Source organism: Mauremys reevesii, linkage group 5 (assembly GCF_016161935.1).
Source record: "Mauremys reevesii isolate NIE-2019 linkage group 5, ASM1616193v1, whole genome shotgun sequence".
Lineage (NCBI taxonomy): Eukaryota > Metazoa > Chordata > Testudines > Geoemydidae > Mauremys > Mauremys reevesii.
Genome location: NC_052627.1, coordinates 35,291,138 through 35,306,203, shown reverse-complemented (window position 1 = coordinate 35,306,203; position 15,066 = coordinate 35,291,138). Strand labels below are relative to the sequence as shown.

The following is a 15,066-nucleotide window of genomic DNA, read 5'->3' as shown; positions in this document are numbered from 1 at the left end:
GTAACAGAGTCCCAAAAGGGACTCTTCTAATCTCTTTCCCTGGGTCACAACACTTCCTCAAGCATCTGTCAATCTTTTCCATTGTACAACTCAAGTACCCCATACTGGTCATCCAGAGAGAAAGCCTTGGCCCCTCAAAAATGAAGCAGGGGCAGGTCTGACCACTAGCTTGTCCCACTGAGAATATTTCCTTTGTTCTGCTACAAACATCCACTTCTTGGGCTAACTTAGCCTGTGAAATTAGCCTGGCTGTCTTCTGAAGCCTCTTCCCAGGCCTTTTGACAGAAGAGAGACAGAGTGTCTTTTCCTTTCCTAGTCTCTCTCTTGCTGCTGAGCCCAGCTCCTGCCCCTCTCTCGCCTACACTGAGGAAGAGAGCTCTTTATATCCCCAGCCTCTTCCCCAGTATGCTTTGCTGCAAGGCCTAAAACTCACTGGTGTCCCTTGGAGCCACAATGCCAAGAATGCTTCGCTGCAGAAACAGGGTAACACTTGGACCTGAGGCCAGCCTCATGCAGTGTGCAACAGGAAAACAGGCTCAGGTCCAGTATTTGTTTTTGGTGTGGATTATATATTGTGTATTTGCAGAGACAGAGAAGAGAGGCTTTTAATACAGATACAAAGTTTTATTGTAAGATTAACATTATCTGGACACTTAATGACAGTTTCTGCACACTGATATTGCATAATCACTTATATTAATCTTCCACACTCACATTTCTCAGCTCTTTCAAACTGCCCTATAAAGAATGTGCGACGAAACACCTATTTTACATTTACATGAAAACTCGAGCATAGATTCTTCTTTCCATTGGGAATCCTCAGCAGTCAGGAAGCTGAAGTGGGTATAATATTTTATATAAACTCTAGAATTGCGCATTTTAGATGGCCTCACCTTTTGAAAGTACAGACATCATGATGCTTTTGCTCAGCCAAACTCCCCCGAGTCACTCAGATGATCCAGCACAAAGAATGCATGAGCTTCCGTGGGTGAATTCGATGAAGTGGGTATTCACCCATGAAAGTTCATGCTCCAATATGTCTGTTAGTCTATAAGGTGACACAGGACTCTCTGTTACTTTTACAGATCCAGACTAATACGGCTACCCCTCTGATACTTATCTAAGCATAAAGGTTCAGCTGCAGTCTGTAGCACACTGGTTGTGGACTTGGTGCCCAGCTTTCACAGTGCTTCATAGAAAAGTTTTCCTTTGAGTCTCTTAGATACAGGGTGAGACCCATCAAAGAGAAAACAAGAAGCTGATAATGCCTACCACTGGAAGAGCACTTTTCATTTTCAAAGTACTGCACAAACATTAACTAATTAATCTGCACAACAGCCCTGTGAGTGGTAGGTAGGTGTTATTGTTGCCACTTTGCAGAGCAGCAAAACTAGAAAGAGGAGCTAAGTGACTTGCTTGAACGCATAGTGGAAAGGACTAGGATTAGAATGCTTGGTTCTCAATCCTGTGTTTAGACCACTAATGAGACTCCTATGTCTCATTTTCATATTTCAGCAAATAAATGGAACTTGAATCAACAGATTGAGATTGATCAAATTATTATAAATTTCCAAAGGTTTATATATCTAGAAAAGCAGACCACATGGAGATAGCAGCACTATTTAGATACTTACATAAGTGCTTTATAAATTGAGATATTTTGTAATTATCACTGGAAGGAATCATTAAATTTCCAGAGTTGATAAATAATGAATAGGAATTCCATGCATTACTCAAAATTTGAGAAACAAGGCCTATCACTGTTGTTACTCCCTTGACAAATGCAGCCTGTAGTAAATGCCTTTTGAGTCCTCACTGTATATTGCAGATTAAATCTGAAAAAATATTCTTACAGCAGATATAACAAAGTGACTACCCAAGGAACAGTAAAAACAAACAAACCCTATAATATTTGTTTGTAATTCGTTTGCATTTTAAGGCCCATGTGCAGTAATTTACAGTGTTTTAAAAAAATCTAATGTAAAATGTAATTGGTAAAATCGCCCCCTTCATGGAAACAAACAAAACCAAAACCACTTTGATATTATCTCCAAGTGCCCCATCCTGCAAACATTTACTACCAGGTGAAGTGCTTCCTACTATGAGTAGCCCCATAGAAGTCAATGGACGTACTTGTGGTAATGATAATTTTGCATACTAGTGTTTGAAAGATCAGGCCCCAAGTTTGCAATCTACTACATATGATTTCAGAAGACTATTTATTGAGCATATAAGAAAATATATTAACATATTCCTTCCTGTATGGGAAGAAAACATTTCTATATACAAGAAAGACATCATTATTAGTCACACACCACCAGATTTTTACAATATTTGTATCATTTCTGAAAGTTTCTCTGCTTTAATGTGTAGAAATAATAAATATGTACGGTACACCAGTTATGTAGCCATTAAGAAAACACAAGAGTCTTTCCAGCAGAAAACACGAGGCATTTAAAGTATGGAAAGTAAGAGCTAATCATAGAACAATTAACACAAATGTTCTGCCTGTCTATAGGAAGCTGCAGCTGATCGACATGTCCCCTGTGGAACTATAACTTCATAGGGCAGTTCCTTTATAATGTGGCAAAAGAGGCAGCTTCACATCTGAAATGACAATAAAAATCTCAAGATTATCATCCCTATTCAGATTAGTCAGTATCAACTATTGGCATACAAACAAGGTTGTTATTATTGTGCCAAAATCAGAAGAAAACTATTGGAATTATAGATGGAATGTTTATTCTCAATTGCTTACATCTGTAGGAATTCACATGATTTGTTCTCCCAGGGCAATATTTGATCAAAGGCCTCACCTGAGAACAAGGACTTGCCTCAGTTTATAAAATATTAATTGATTTCAACGGAGCAGTAATTTCTCACCAAATCTGTCTGGTCCCTGAATGTGCAAATTCATGAAAGAAAACTTGCTCCTTTAAATCATTTGCCTACATCAGGGGCACAGTGGTGAAGTCTAACCGAGCACCAAGCAGAACCCCAGCCTATAAGAGCACAGGGACCAAATTCCCCACTATGCCCATAAAAAGACTGACCCTGTGAATTTACTATTATTCTCCAAAAGGCCTTAGAATGAAGGACAGGGGCAAGTTTGGCCATTTGTACAATAAGACTCCCCTCCTCCCTCAAAATGACCAGTAAAAACATTGAGTGGATGCATTGTTTAGGAGCTGCTCCTGCTGCACTCATGGAAGCCAATGGGAGTTTTGCCACTTCCTTCAGTGCAAGCAGGACAGAGCCGTCTGTACATTTCTCATGTTGTTTCTTACCCATACTCACTCTGGGACCTATCCTCTGCTGTACTGAGCACCATGCACATTGGCTTCAAAAGGAGTTGAGAACCCTCTCTCCTCCCATGAGGAACTTTGCAGAACCATGGGTTCTTCCCCAGAAATGGTGCCTCATTAATATATTCTTCATCAGTAGGTACTGTAATTTAAATGCTTTCTTTTTTTATCTACTAGAGATAGAAACTGCTTCTTAGGTAAGAAAAGGGTTTATGCATTTTGATCTGAACACTTTTTATCTAAATGTACATAGTCTTTCTAATTCTATTTAAAGGTTCATTTTGTCTGATTCTGTCTGCTTGCTATCCATATCTTCATGCAGGCCTTGGTGCCTTTGCTTTGGCACGTATTGCTTGGTAGTCTATGCATCCTATATTCCCCAGAATTGTATATTGCCCATTTGGGAAGTATATTTTTAAATTTTATTTGACTTTAGCTCTCTGTGCTTATACTGCTAATTCCCATCTATCCTAATGTTGTGCAGCATGCTGCTCGTTGATTGGCTGCCTGCCTGAGCCCCGGAATGGCTGCGTTTCAGTGCTGTTGATTGTTTGAGTCCTATTCCTGCAATCAGATCCATGCGGTTAGACCGCTGAGCATACTTGGAGCACCAGTGAAACACTCATGTGGATCAGCTTGCAGGATTATGGTCCTGCTATATAAAGCTCAGTGCAGTAGAAAGTGTTGTATGAATATAAATGCGTTTGCATTATATGCATGAATTATAGAAAGAAAATGCAACTTTTTTGCATGGTAAGAGTGCTCAAGCTCTCTGTACACTACAAAAGCCACTTCAATGCCTCTGAAAATATTAATATTACTTTTAACTTAGCAGCTTCATTCATTCACAACAACCAGGTTTCTTTTCAGAGCTACAGAACTGCTGCTCATTACTGCTTCCAGTGGAAGCTGTTACGACTTCTAGTTAAGGTAGCAGAGTCTTAAATAGCAAATAGCTGTGTACACTCAGGCCCTTATCTTCCCTGTCGCACTTCAAAAGGCCAGTCTGCATTCTGCAGAGAAGTATAAAGAGATATTAAAAACCAACAACCAATCAGTTCATTACAATTGTGCACTTGTGGCAGAGGCCCTTTGGGAAAGATCAGACAAACAATGGGAAAGTGTGGCAGCAGCCATCTTGGGAGAGGTGCAACAAACAAGGATGTAAGATAAGAAGATCTAGGTGTCTTGAAAGGAAAGAAATTCCCCAGTACAAAGATCTGTCTGCCCTAAAACAAAGACCTGGCCACAAAAGAAAGTAACTCCCCCTCCAGTAAACAAACTATGGATGTGGGTGGAGAAGCCTCAGTCACTAAGGCTGACTTGAAAGACCCACTGTTTAGAAATCAGAAAGATGAATAAAGGAGATGAGGGAAGAGTTCCAAGTCTGCTAAAGATATTTAAAAAAATGAAATTATAATAGACACCGACAACAGATATAATTTAAATTAAGGACTCCTTCAAAAGTAAACTCCCAATCAAGGGCAAGCTTCTTTTTCTGATCCTTTTTTTAGGGATTTCAGAAGGTTTAGGGAAGAGGATATTATTCTAGGGGTATTTTAACAAAGCATTTAATCCCAATGAAATGTACACAGAGGGCATGTGGAGCAGCAAGTGCAAATTTGTTGCATCATTGATAAAATAAGGACCTGGGTGTATGTCTGGTGGGAAAAGAAACTGGATGTCTTCTACTCATGGATTCTAGGATTTATATGATTTAAATGTTCTAGGATGTTGGCTAATCTGGTCAAAAATTCTAACCCAGAAATTATAACTTGGTCTGATCATGCTCCCTGCATACACTAATTTAAAAGATTGGGACTTAGTGGAAAAACAAAGGGCCTGACAGTACAATAGAACTTTGTTGTATGACCCCCTTAAAATGTTCAGCAATATATGGAAAAAAATTATAAAGAAAGGATCAATAAGTGTTTTGGGGCAGTAATGAGAGGGATACTAACAAATATAGCATCATACCTCAAAAAGATGAGAGCTCTTGAAGAAGAGAGATTGGTTAAAGAACTTCCTGTTTGGAAAGTAAACATAACTCTACAGGATCTAAAAAAGAGTGTATAAGAAAATAAATGAGATAAGAGGGAAGATTAATCTGTCACAAAGACGAAAAGCTGAGCAAACACATATATTAAACAAAAATATTATGAAAAGGGCAATAAAGCTGATAGGGTTTTATCCAGAAATTTAACAAAGAAACAGAATAAATCATCCTGATTAGAAATAAAAAGGGAGATTAGTAACTGGCATCAAACAGATCTCAGAAATGTTTGCTAACCTTTTCCATACTTGGTACACTTCAGAACATCCAAATCCTGAACTTATAAGTAGATATTTGAGAAGCATGAAAATGCCTCAGCTCTCAGAGGATGATGGGGCAGCTCTTGATAGGCAAATTGCTGCAGAGGAAGTTGAAGTTGTAATTAAGAATTTAAAATCCAATAAAGCTGCAGGTCCCAATGGGTTTTCTGGGGAGTATTATAGAGTTCTAATGCAATTGTTGGTCCTTATTTTAACTGAACTGTTTAATAGTTTAATAATATTGCAGGGGAATGACATTCCAGAGTCACTGAAAAAGAGGCAAATACTGTGGTCATTCCTAAAGAAGGAAAAGACCTTACCAAGTGCACATCATACAGACCTATTTCTTTAATTAAAATGGATACTAAAATTTATGCCAAGGTGCTAGCAAACAGATTGGGTGTTATCTTGTACAAATATATGCACCCTGACCAATGTTGGCTTGTTGTTGACAGGCATCTGTCTGACAATAGCAGAAGAACTCTGAATTTGATCTATAATGTGCATTTGAGCAATTCTTTCCATGAACTGCTTTTTTGGACACTGAGAAAGCCTTTGACTGGCTGGAGTACCTCAGATGGATTTTGGTAAAGTTTCATTTTGGAAATCAGTTTTATAGGGGCATATTGACCCTACGTACTCATCCTCGCACAACTGCTTTGGTTAATGGTCATCGATCCCTTCCTTTTAATTTGTCTAGAAGTATGAAACAGGGTTGCCAGTTATCTCCCATGTTGTTTGCTTTGGCAATGGAGCCATTTGCATTAAATGTTTAGAAGCAGCTCCTTGCTTTTTATAGCATCAAAACGCCTTCTTGGATTAGAACACAAAATAGGTTTGTATTCTGACAACATCTTATTATATTTGCAGGATCCAGAAGCCTAGATAGAAATTACAGAACAATTGACTTTGGAATTTGGATAGCTATCGGGCTTCAAAATAAACCATGATAAATCTGAAATTTTAGGAAATATTCCCAAAAGGATCAAAATAAATTTAAATGGGTAAAGGAATCCTAAATATTTTAAAGAATAAATATTGTGGAGAAACAATTGTAGAGCACACTACCAGTTTGGGGTGTCTGCCCTGTTTTTGACAGTCTGCCCTGGGGTGAGCACTCATGGTCATTGAGCCATTCTAGACAGCATGACAATGCGCTATTAAAATTTGTATGGAAACATAAAAAACAAAAGGTGAGTTTTAAGCTTCTACAGCCTACAATGTGGGATGAACTTGCTTTCCCTAATTTGGCTTCTTATTATGCATCACCATTAAAAGACGTGATTCAAGTTAACAATAGACCATCCAAATATTGGGTATAACTCAAACAAAACAGAAGCCCAAATAAAGGTATTCCTAGTAATTGTTGGGTTAAAAAGAAATGTAGGTCACCAAAAAAAATAAAATAAATAAAAGCACCCATTCAACCAGCTTTGCATCCTTAGCAGCTTTGGAGAAATTTAGTCAACTCCTGTTGCTTAGGCCCTCTCTTTTATCTACTTTCATTAATGATCAGGAATGTACCCCTAGGAAGTAAAGTGACTATTCAGTGTGGGTATGAGCTGAGATTACTCAATTCTCACAACTGTTCCTGGGGCCTGATTTGAAATCATACAAATATGAAAATCCCGTATTTTCAATATTTACAACTCAAATGTTTTATTGTGAAAACTGGACACAAGGCAGCTCTATCTAGACCCTGAACCACATTTGAAGAGTTGGCCCAGGAGCAAATAAAGTAAATAAATACAAGATTTAATTTCTAAGATGTATACAATTTTGACTGGAAAAAAATGTTGATAAGAAAACAACCCAGATGAAAAGATGGGAGAGGAATTTGGACAAAGAAACTGATCTGGATGACTGGGTGTCCATATAGGAAAGGGGTTATATGTCTCCAATGTGTGTAGCTCATAAAGAAAATGTTTATAAATTACTATATAGATGGCATTTGACCCCATTATATTTTTGCTAATAGAGAGGTGCTCTGTTGGTGGGGTTGTGGTGAAAGAGTAAACATACTTGCACATCTGGTGGCTATGTCCAGGAACTGGAGAGTTTGGGGAGGAAATTAAGAGATCCACTGACTGCTGACTTAGTGCTCTAGTAAAGGATTTAAACAGCATGACAAATACATTTATTTTTTCTTGTAAGCAGCTAAACTTTGTTTTGCGCATTAGTAGTAAAAGGTGACTCCTCATCCTATGGAATTGTGGTATAGTAAAATATGGACTGTCCTTTTCATGGAAAAGCTTTCACACCAAGTTTATACACAAGAGAAATGCCAAAAAGAGGATAGATTTTTTGAAATGTAGGTAGCCTTTGTAGTGTACCCAGAGTAGGAGATCTCCCTAATCAGCCAGCCAGAATCTTTAGCAAGGTTCTTTGAATATTAACTGGATCCTGAGTAACAAGTAATGTATGGAGTAGCACATTAATATTTTATTATAACTTTGCCTTAATAAAAAGTAAATAAAATATAATATAATAAATAATTATAAAAATGACAAGTGGTTACTGTGAAAAGAGAGGCAAGGGTGCAACCACAGGGGGGAAAGATGAAAAAAGACATGACTGCCTGAAAAGACTTTATATTTGGAGAACAACACAGAGACCTTGATGGGTTTCAAGTTTTGACCTGGATGGATTCTCTAGAGACCCCTGCTTTCCTATATTCAAAAATGTGGGACAACATTTTCAAATTTAGGGTGACTGAAATCAAGCACCTTAATCCACATTGAAGCACCTAAATAAAAATGGCCTAATATGTAGAGGTCTGAAGTGTACACAACTTCCTGTGAAGCCAGTTGGGACTGAGGGCTTAGCACTCCTGTAAATCTGGCTGCTTTTATTTAGTCACTTAACTTCATATGTTTAGTTTGGGCTCACATACAAAAATGTAAAGCTCCACCCAATAGGAAATAATAGTCAACAGTCAAAGCAAAGAAATGCACACATTAGGCCCCATCCTGCAAGGTGCAGGGTACCTCCATTTTCATTGGCTTCAATAGGTATTGAGAAAATAGCACCTCTTAGAATTATTTCAGCACAATGCAGGATTGACTCTTATTTTAGTAGAATGCTACCGCATGATATCAGCTGTAGCCCATATAGAAATCTTAACTTTTTGAGTACGAGTGGCAAAATATCAGGCCAGAGCAATGGAGCAAAATTCTAATATTGCTTTTACAACATGGGGAAAACCCCCCAGCTAATTTGTGATTCTAGTTCATGAAAGTTTAAGCAAAATGGCCTTAAGGTTCTTACTGACAGAAGTCATTAGTTTTTTCTGCTTACGATTCCTTGCTTTTTGTTTTAGCTTAACTGAACCATGCTAATGATAACAGATATTAATGAAAGTTACAGAAAACAGAATGAAAGAGTAAACATACATATTTATTGCCCAGGTGTGAGGAGGATTCATCATGTTGGTGAGTTCTATTCTTTCCCTGAGAGGAGTGTTCACCTAATGTAGAGAAGGTACATTTTGATTAATTAGGCATAGAAACATAATTAGAAACAAGTGCAGCAAGAATATATCACAGACAGCTTTGCAAAATTAGCCCAGTTTCCCTGTCAGAATTACATTACATGCAACATTCTCCATTCCACTCCACACAGTGGATCTTGACTTGGCTATTCTGTATTCTCTGTAGCTTCAATTTAGAAAAACAGGGATGGACTTAAGTATTCACTTAAGGCTTTCCTGAATTGTGGCCTAAGTGCTCATAAGTTCCATATATATCTGTTTTTCCAGAACACCCTATTCTCACTAATATGTGTATGAGAGGAGACTAATTTAAGAGGTCTATATAGTTAAATTACAATGAAGTTTGAAACATCCTTGTAAAAATGTATCATATTTATCATGATTACATATTGCATAAACATGAGTCAATACAAATCAGAGGTGCAACGAATCCAGTATGTTCTATTCAACTGAAAACTAAATTGTAGCTATTTGAAATGAATAACTAATAGTTCAAGTGACCTTATGTGGGCAGCGATATATGCCGTACAATACAGTGCAATCTTCAGAGTTGAGCAGAGAGAGACCTTGATATCAACTGGGATTCTATTAGAACTGGTTGAAAAATCCAAAAGTAATTTTACAATAAAAATTGAATTTGTTTTGATTTCAAAGTGTTTAAAATGGAACCTTGTTTTGTTTTGTTTATTTGGATTTGTAAAAAAAGTTCATAATGTCTATCAAAAACATCAAAAAAGTTATTGAAATGCTTATCAACAAATGTTTGCTTACCAGCCCCCGACCCCAGTTTTTACTAAACAAAAAATATCAGGAACCAGTTCAATAGCTTTTTACTATACAGTTGTGGGGGGGGGGGGGAGAGGAAATAGAATAAAAGGTCCAGAGTTTTTTGGTGAAAAATGGAGCAGTTCAACAATATCAAAATATTTTGCGACAATTTTTGTTTTCAGACAACTGCCAAAAATGTCAGCCAACTCTAGATGCAATAGTTTTGTCCCAGCCAACTCCACAGATTTTTAAGGACCCTCCCTGACATCTTTATGGGTGATAACAGTCCCCCTCCACACACAAACACTTGTTTTTTCTTTACCTGCATGTATTAACCTTGCTCTACTTTTGGTCATCTGTACATTATTAAGATAAGGGGTGGAAAGGAAGACAACAAATAGAACTGGTTGAAAAATAATGGGGAAGGGGAGGAATTCCACAAAAAAAAATTGCCAAGATTTCTTTTGTAGAATTTCAAATTTTTCAAGATTTTCTGATCAGCTCTTCTGCCAAAGGTACCCCATCCCTGTTACCCACCATGAAGACTTTACAAAAGAATCACAATGCCCCCCACTGAAACTGGACAGTTCCAAAGCCTTGATCCAAAGTTGTTGATGCCAGTGTAAACGTTCCCCTTGATGTGAATGCTCTTTGGCTCGGGATCTAAAATGGTGTGTTTCTTAGAACTAGCAATAATTGTTTCAGAAAGCTGAGTATCCAGACTCATCCCTGCCAGTAGTAGTGAATTTGCTTTCTTTAAGGTCCAGGGAACACAGGACAACATTAGTCTCTCCCTAGATGGCAGAGACATTTAGTCCAGGCACCCTGCCTAACACATGATCTATCCAGTGTGATGTATGTGACACCCATAGAAGGACTGATCCACTCAAAAATTGCTAGGTGTCAATGTCCTCTTTGCAAGATCAATGAGCAGCCACTGAGAATTTGATCTGACAGTGCAATGCCTCTATGGTTTTTTTAATTGGTTGTCTGTGTTAACATATCACCTGGTGGGGAGTTTTGTGGGTAGAATTCTAGAATAAACCATAACAATGCCTGCTCCATCTTTGCTCACATATTTGGATTACACATCCTTGGTAAACACAGTATTAGAGTCTATATCTATTACTCCAAACCAACAATTTAGTGAGAAGGACAGAATAGAATAGAATTTCAGAATAGAAAAGGGAACACAGGAAGTCTCTGAACAAAAGAAACTAAGGCAATAAAGGACTGTTTCAGAAATAAGATCAGATTATGCCTAAAAGAAGCTATAGAAAATTTTAGCATATACGTGGTGCACCTGGACAAGCCTACAAATGGGATATTGGAAAGCAGGAAAGGGCGCAGTATTACAATTGTTGGATCCAAGATGTTTGCTCTGCTGAATATCTTGAGGCACCAGGGGAAAAAAAAACAGAAGAAACTAATTTGAATGTTCTTATTTAAGTGTGAAGAGATTTTTATTAATCCAAAAAAAGTCTTAACTGAAAGATATTGTTCCCAAGACAGTAAAAAAATAAGTTTTGACCCACGTATTTTATAGCAAGTCGATAGGTTTGGTTTCCATGTGCATGTTAGAACAGCTGAGATTTCAATTTACTTGCAGAATTTTTTAGCACTAAACTGTGCAGCATGTTGCTAACTGTGGCTTACGGGGGAAAAGGTGTCTTGGTCAAAATCTCTAAATATAGTGAATCATTTTGAAAGTACTGGACACAGAATGCAAACATATTGCTGTTCTCAAGCAGTCTAGATAGATTATATGGGCACCTTGGGGGACTGTTGTTCAGAGAAAGGACATGATACAGGAATCACCAGAAACACCAAAATAGCCTTCAAAATCAGTGAGAAACTGGCTTTTGTTTCCTTTAGCTGATTCAAGATTGTCAAGTGAAAGCTAAGCAGCATATTTGAGAAATTCCACCATTGGCGTAGGAGATGGAACATACTGAAGGACTATATAAAAGAGTGTGAGGTCATCGGTGACAACTGACACAGAGCTGCCTCTTACTGTATGTTTGTACAGCACCTAGCACAATGGGACCCCACTCTCAATTGGAACATATACGTAATAGTGTAATACTACTAATGAATTTTCCCGGTGCCAGTTAATTACTGTGGAAAATTCATTTCATGATTGTCTACTCTGTTAAAATCACTGATGGAATTGTTATAAAAAGGAGAAAATGTGGGAATTAGGAGGTATTGACAGAAAAAAATTGATGTAGTTAAATATGTGTTGTCAGCTGCACAGGTGTAAGTGCAATGGGACCCCACTTTACCTGTGATCTTGACTTATGACACCTCTCCAGTTGGAGTAGGAATTATCTCATATAGATTGGCAGAGGGCAATGAGAAGCCAACTGCACATAAATCATGCACAGCTACAAAAACTGAAAGAAATGATGCACAGATTAAGAAAGAGGTCTGAGGTACAGGATTAGGATAATGGAATTACACAGATACTAGCCTGGAAATTTTATTTGACAACTAACTGTAAAGCCTTACTGAAATCTTAAGATTTTATTGCTATTACTTGCATCCTCCCTCTCTCTCATTCCCTTGTATTAGTTAAAAGAACAGGAGTACTTGTGGCACCTTAGAGACTCAGGGTATGGCTACACTTGCAGCTGTACAGCGCTGGGAGTTAAACCTGTCTTCATACAGCTGAGCAGGGAAAGCTCTGCAGTCTGTCCACACTGACAGCTACCAACGCACTGTCGTGGCTTCATTTGCAGCATCTGTAGTGGCATTGGGAGCGGTGCATTATGGGCAGCTATCCCAGCATTCAAGTGGCTGCAACGTGCTTTTCAAAAGGGTGGGGTGGGGTGGAGTGTGACAGGGAGCGTGGGGGAGAGAGAGTGAGTGGATTTTTGGAGCCGACACTGTGTCAGCGCCCTGCCTTGCAAGTTCCAACCCCCTCCCCTACTCCTCTCTCACTCACTGAAAGCAAACAGCAACTGTTTTTTCCCCTCACAGACCAGATAAGCAGCCGCGCCGAAACAGACCCCCCCCAATCCTGCCCGCTGCGCTGCTTCTCTCCTCAAGCCCCCTCCCTCCCCATCTCTTCAAGCAAACACTAGCATTGGGTGTTCCAAAGGGAGCCCCCCCTGCCTCTGCCCATTCACAGCAAATATTAGCTGTGTTTGTTTTTTTGATAACCAGCTCCGGAGCCCCGAGTTCACAACAAAACAAACAGAGGCATCACAACAAAACAAAGAGAGTTATCTTCACTTAAAAGGATTATGGGAAGCTTCCAGAGGTCAGTCACAGCGTAGTAAGATTATTCCCTGTTTACACTGGCACCCCAGCGCTGCAGCAGCAGCGCTATACTCTTTATTCCTCTCGGGGAGGTGGAGTACATGCTGCGCTGTAGCCACGGAGATACAGCGCTGTATGTGCCTTGCCAGTGTGGACGGGGAGTGAGTTACAGCGCTATAAAGCCACCAACAGCGCTGTAACTCTCAAGTGTAGCCAAGGCCTAACAAATTTATTTGAGCATAAGCTTTCCTGGGCTACAGCCAACTTCATCAGATGAATGCAGTGGAAAATACAGTAGGAAGATATATATATATACACACACAGAGAACATGAAACAATGGGTGTTACCATCAGGGGCTGCTCTAGGGATTTTGCTGCCCCAAGCTCGGCAGGCAGGCTGCCTTCTGCGGCTTGCCTCTGGAGGGTCCGCTGGTCCCACGGCTTCGGCGGACCTCCTGCTGCAGGCAAACCGCCGAAAGCACCCTGCCTGCCACCCTCGCGGCGACCGGCAGAGCACCCCCTGCGGCTTGCTGCCCCAAGCACGCGCTTGGCATGCTGGGGCCTGGAGCCGCCCCGGTTACCAAACACACTCTAACGAGAGCGATCAGTTAAGGTGAGCTATTACCAGCAGGAGAGAAAAAAACTTTTTGTAGTGGTAATCAAAATGGTCCATTTGCAGCAGTTGACAAGAAGGTGTGAGGAACAGTGCGCTTCTGGGGTGGGGGGAAATAAACATGGGGAAATAGTTTTACTTTGTGTAATGACCCATCCACTTTCAGTCTTTATTCAAGCCTAATTTAATGGTGTCCAGTTTGCAAATTAATTCCAATTCAGCATTTTGATTACCACTACAAAAAAACTAGGATATCTTTACAAGGAGCTACTGTAATTCAGCATTGGTCTTTGATATGGTCAGCATGTTATTATGGCACTTATTAAAAATTGTTTTTTGCAGCCTAGTAATTCAGATACTCTTATCAAAGTCATCAAGCGAAATTCAGGCACCAGACTATAATCTGATATGCAGTTTCCTTCCTTCTGCAGCCAGTTGTCATCCTTAATCAGAATGGGGATGGAGGAGATAAAGAGCAGAACTTGGTTGTCATGTGAAGGTAGATACAGTTCTTGATTCAATAATGTATTTACTTGAAATAAATGGGAAATGTAGATCAGATGCTAGCTAATTGCAAAAAAGATTCCGCAGAGTCCAAAGTGACAGTGTCAGGTTGACATCTTTTCAGTAATAGCACAGCTGAAAACTTAAGTGTTGTTACTGAATAAAACCATTAACCTGCAGCAAGCCAGGAGTCTCCAGTTATTACACCTAATGTACTAAAAAGTACACAGTACTAAATAAATTGATGATATGAAGGGGAAAATATTGTATTTAGTGAAGCAGTTTTTATTTGTCGAATGAAACTTTCACTTGGGTGGGGAACATATGGCATACGTAACACCCACAAACATGTTAATTAGTTCTTGTAAGTTGCTGCCATACACAGAGTGTCCTGACAGATCAGCTCATGAACATTTATTCTGACACTGTTATGCTTCTGACTTGTGTGTCATTGGTTGAGTGTATTGCGACTCTTTGCTCTACAGGGGAATTTTGGGTTATGGAATTAAGTTAAACCTTATTGAATTAAGTATTTTAGGAGTCCACTGTATTAAAAAGGCAAACTTACATGTACTATTGTGGTATTGTACAGAATTTCTTGAGGAGGAAGACAGGATTAATGTAATCTCTGGGAAGCGTTAGGAACTTCAAAGGAATTTTTGGGACACTATATGTGATGTGTATTTCCTAGGGAACACTTGCAGGGAAGTGAATGCAAATGACCCACGGAGGATTGCAGTTTTTTTTCATGCTTGTCCTTGAGCAGAAAGCCATTGTCAGGCTGATGAGCTATTCACGCTCTTTTCAAA

General features: G+C 39.1%; 1 protein-coding gene across 20 annotated transcripts in view; it reads right to left on the bottom strand.

The window, feature by feature from the left end:
* Positions 1-609: 609 nt before the first annotated feature.
* Positions 610-15,066, bottom strand: part of EMCN (endomucin) — a 184,628-nt gene continuing 170,171 nt past the window's right edge. For all 20 annotated transcript variants that reach the window (XM_039542624.1, XM_039542623.1, XM_039542609.1 and 17 more), the window contains 2 exons: positions 9,011-9,084; positions 610-2,607 (listed from right to left, as the gene is read on the bottom strand). In XM_039542624.1, the coding sequence (XP_039398558.1) occupies positions 2,602-2,607; positions 9,011-9,084 (80 nt within the window). In that variant the 3' untranslated portion in view covers positions 610-2,601. The remainder of the gene's footprint in view (positions 2,608-9,010; positions 9,085-15,066) is intronic.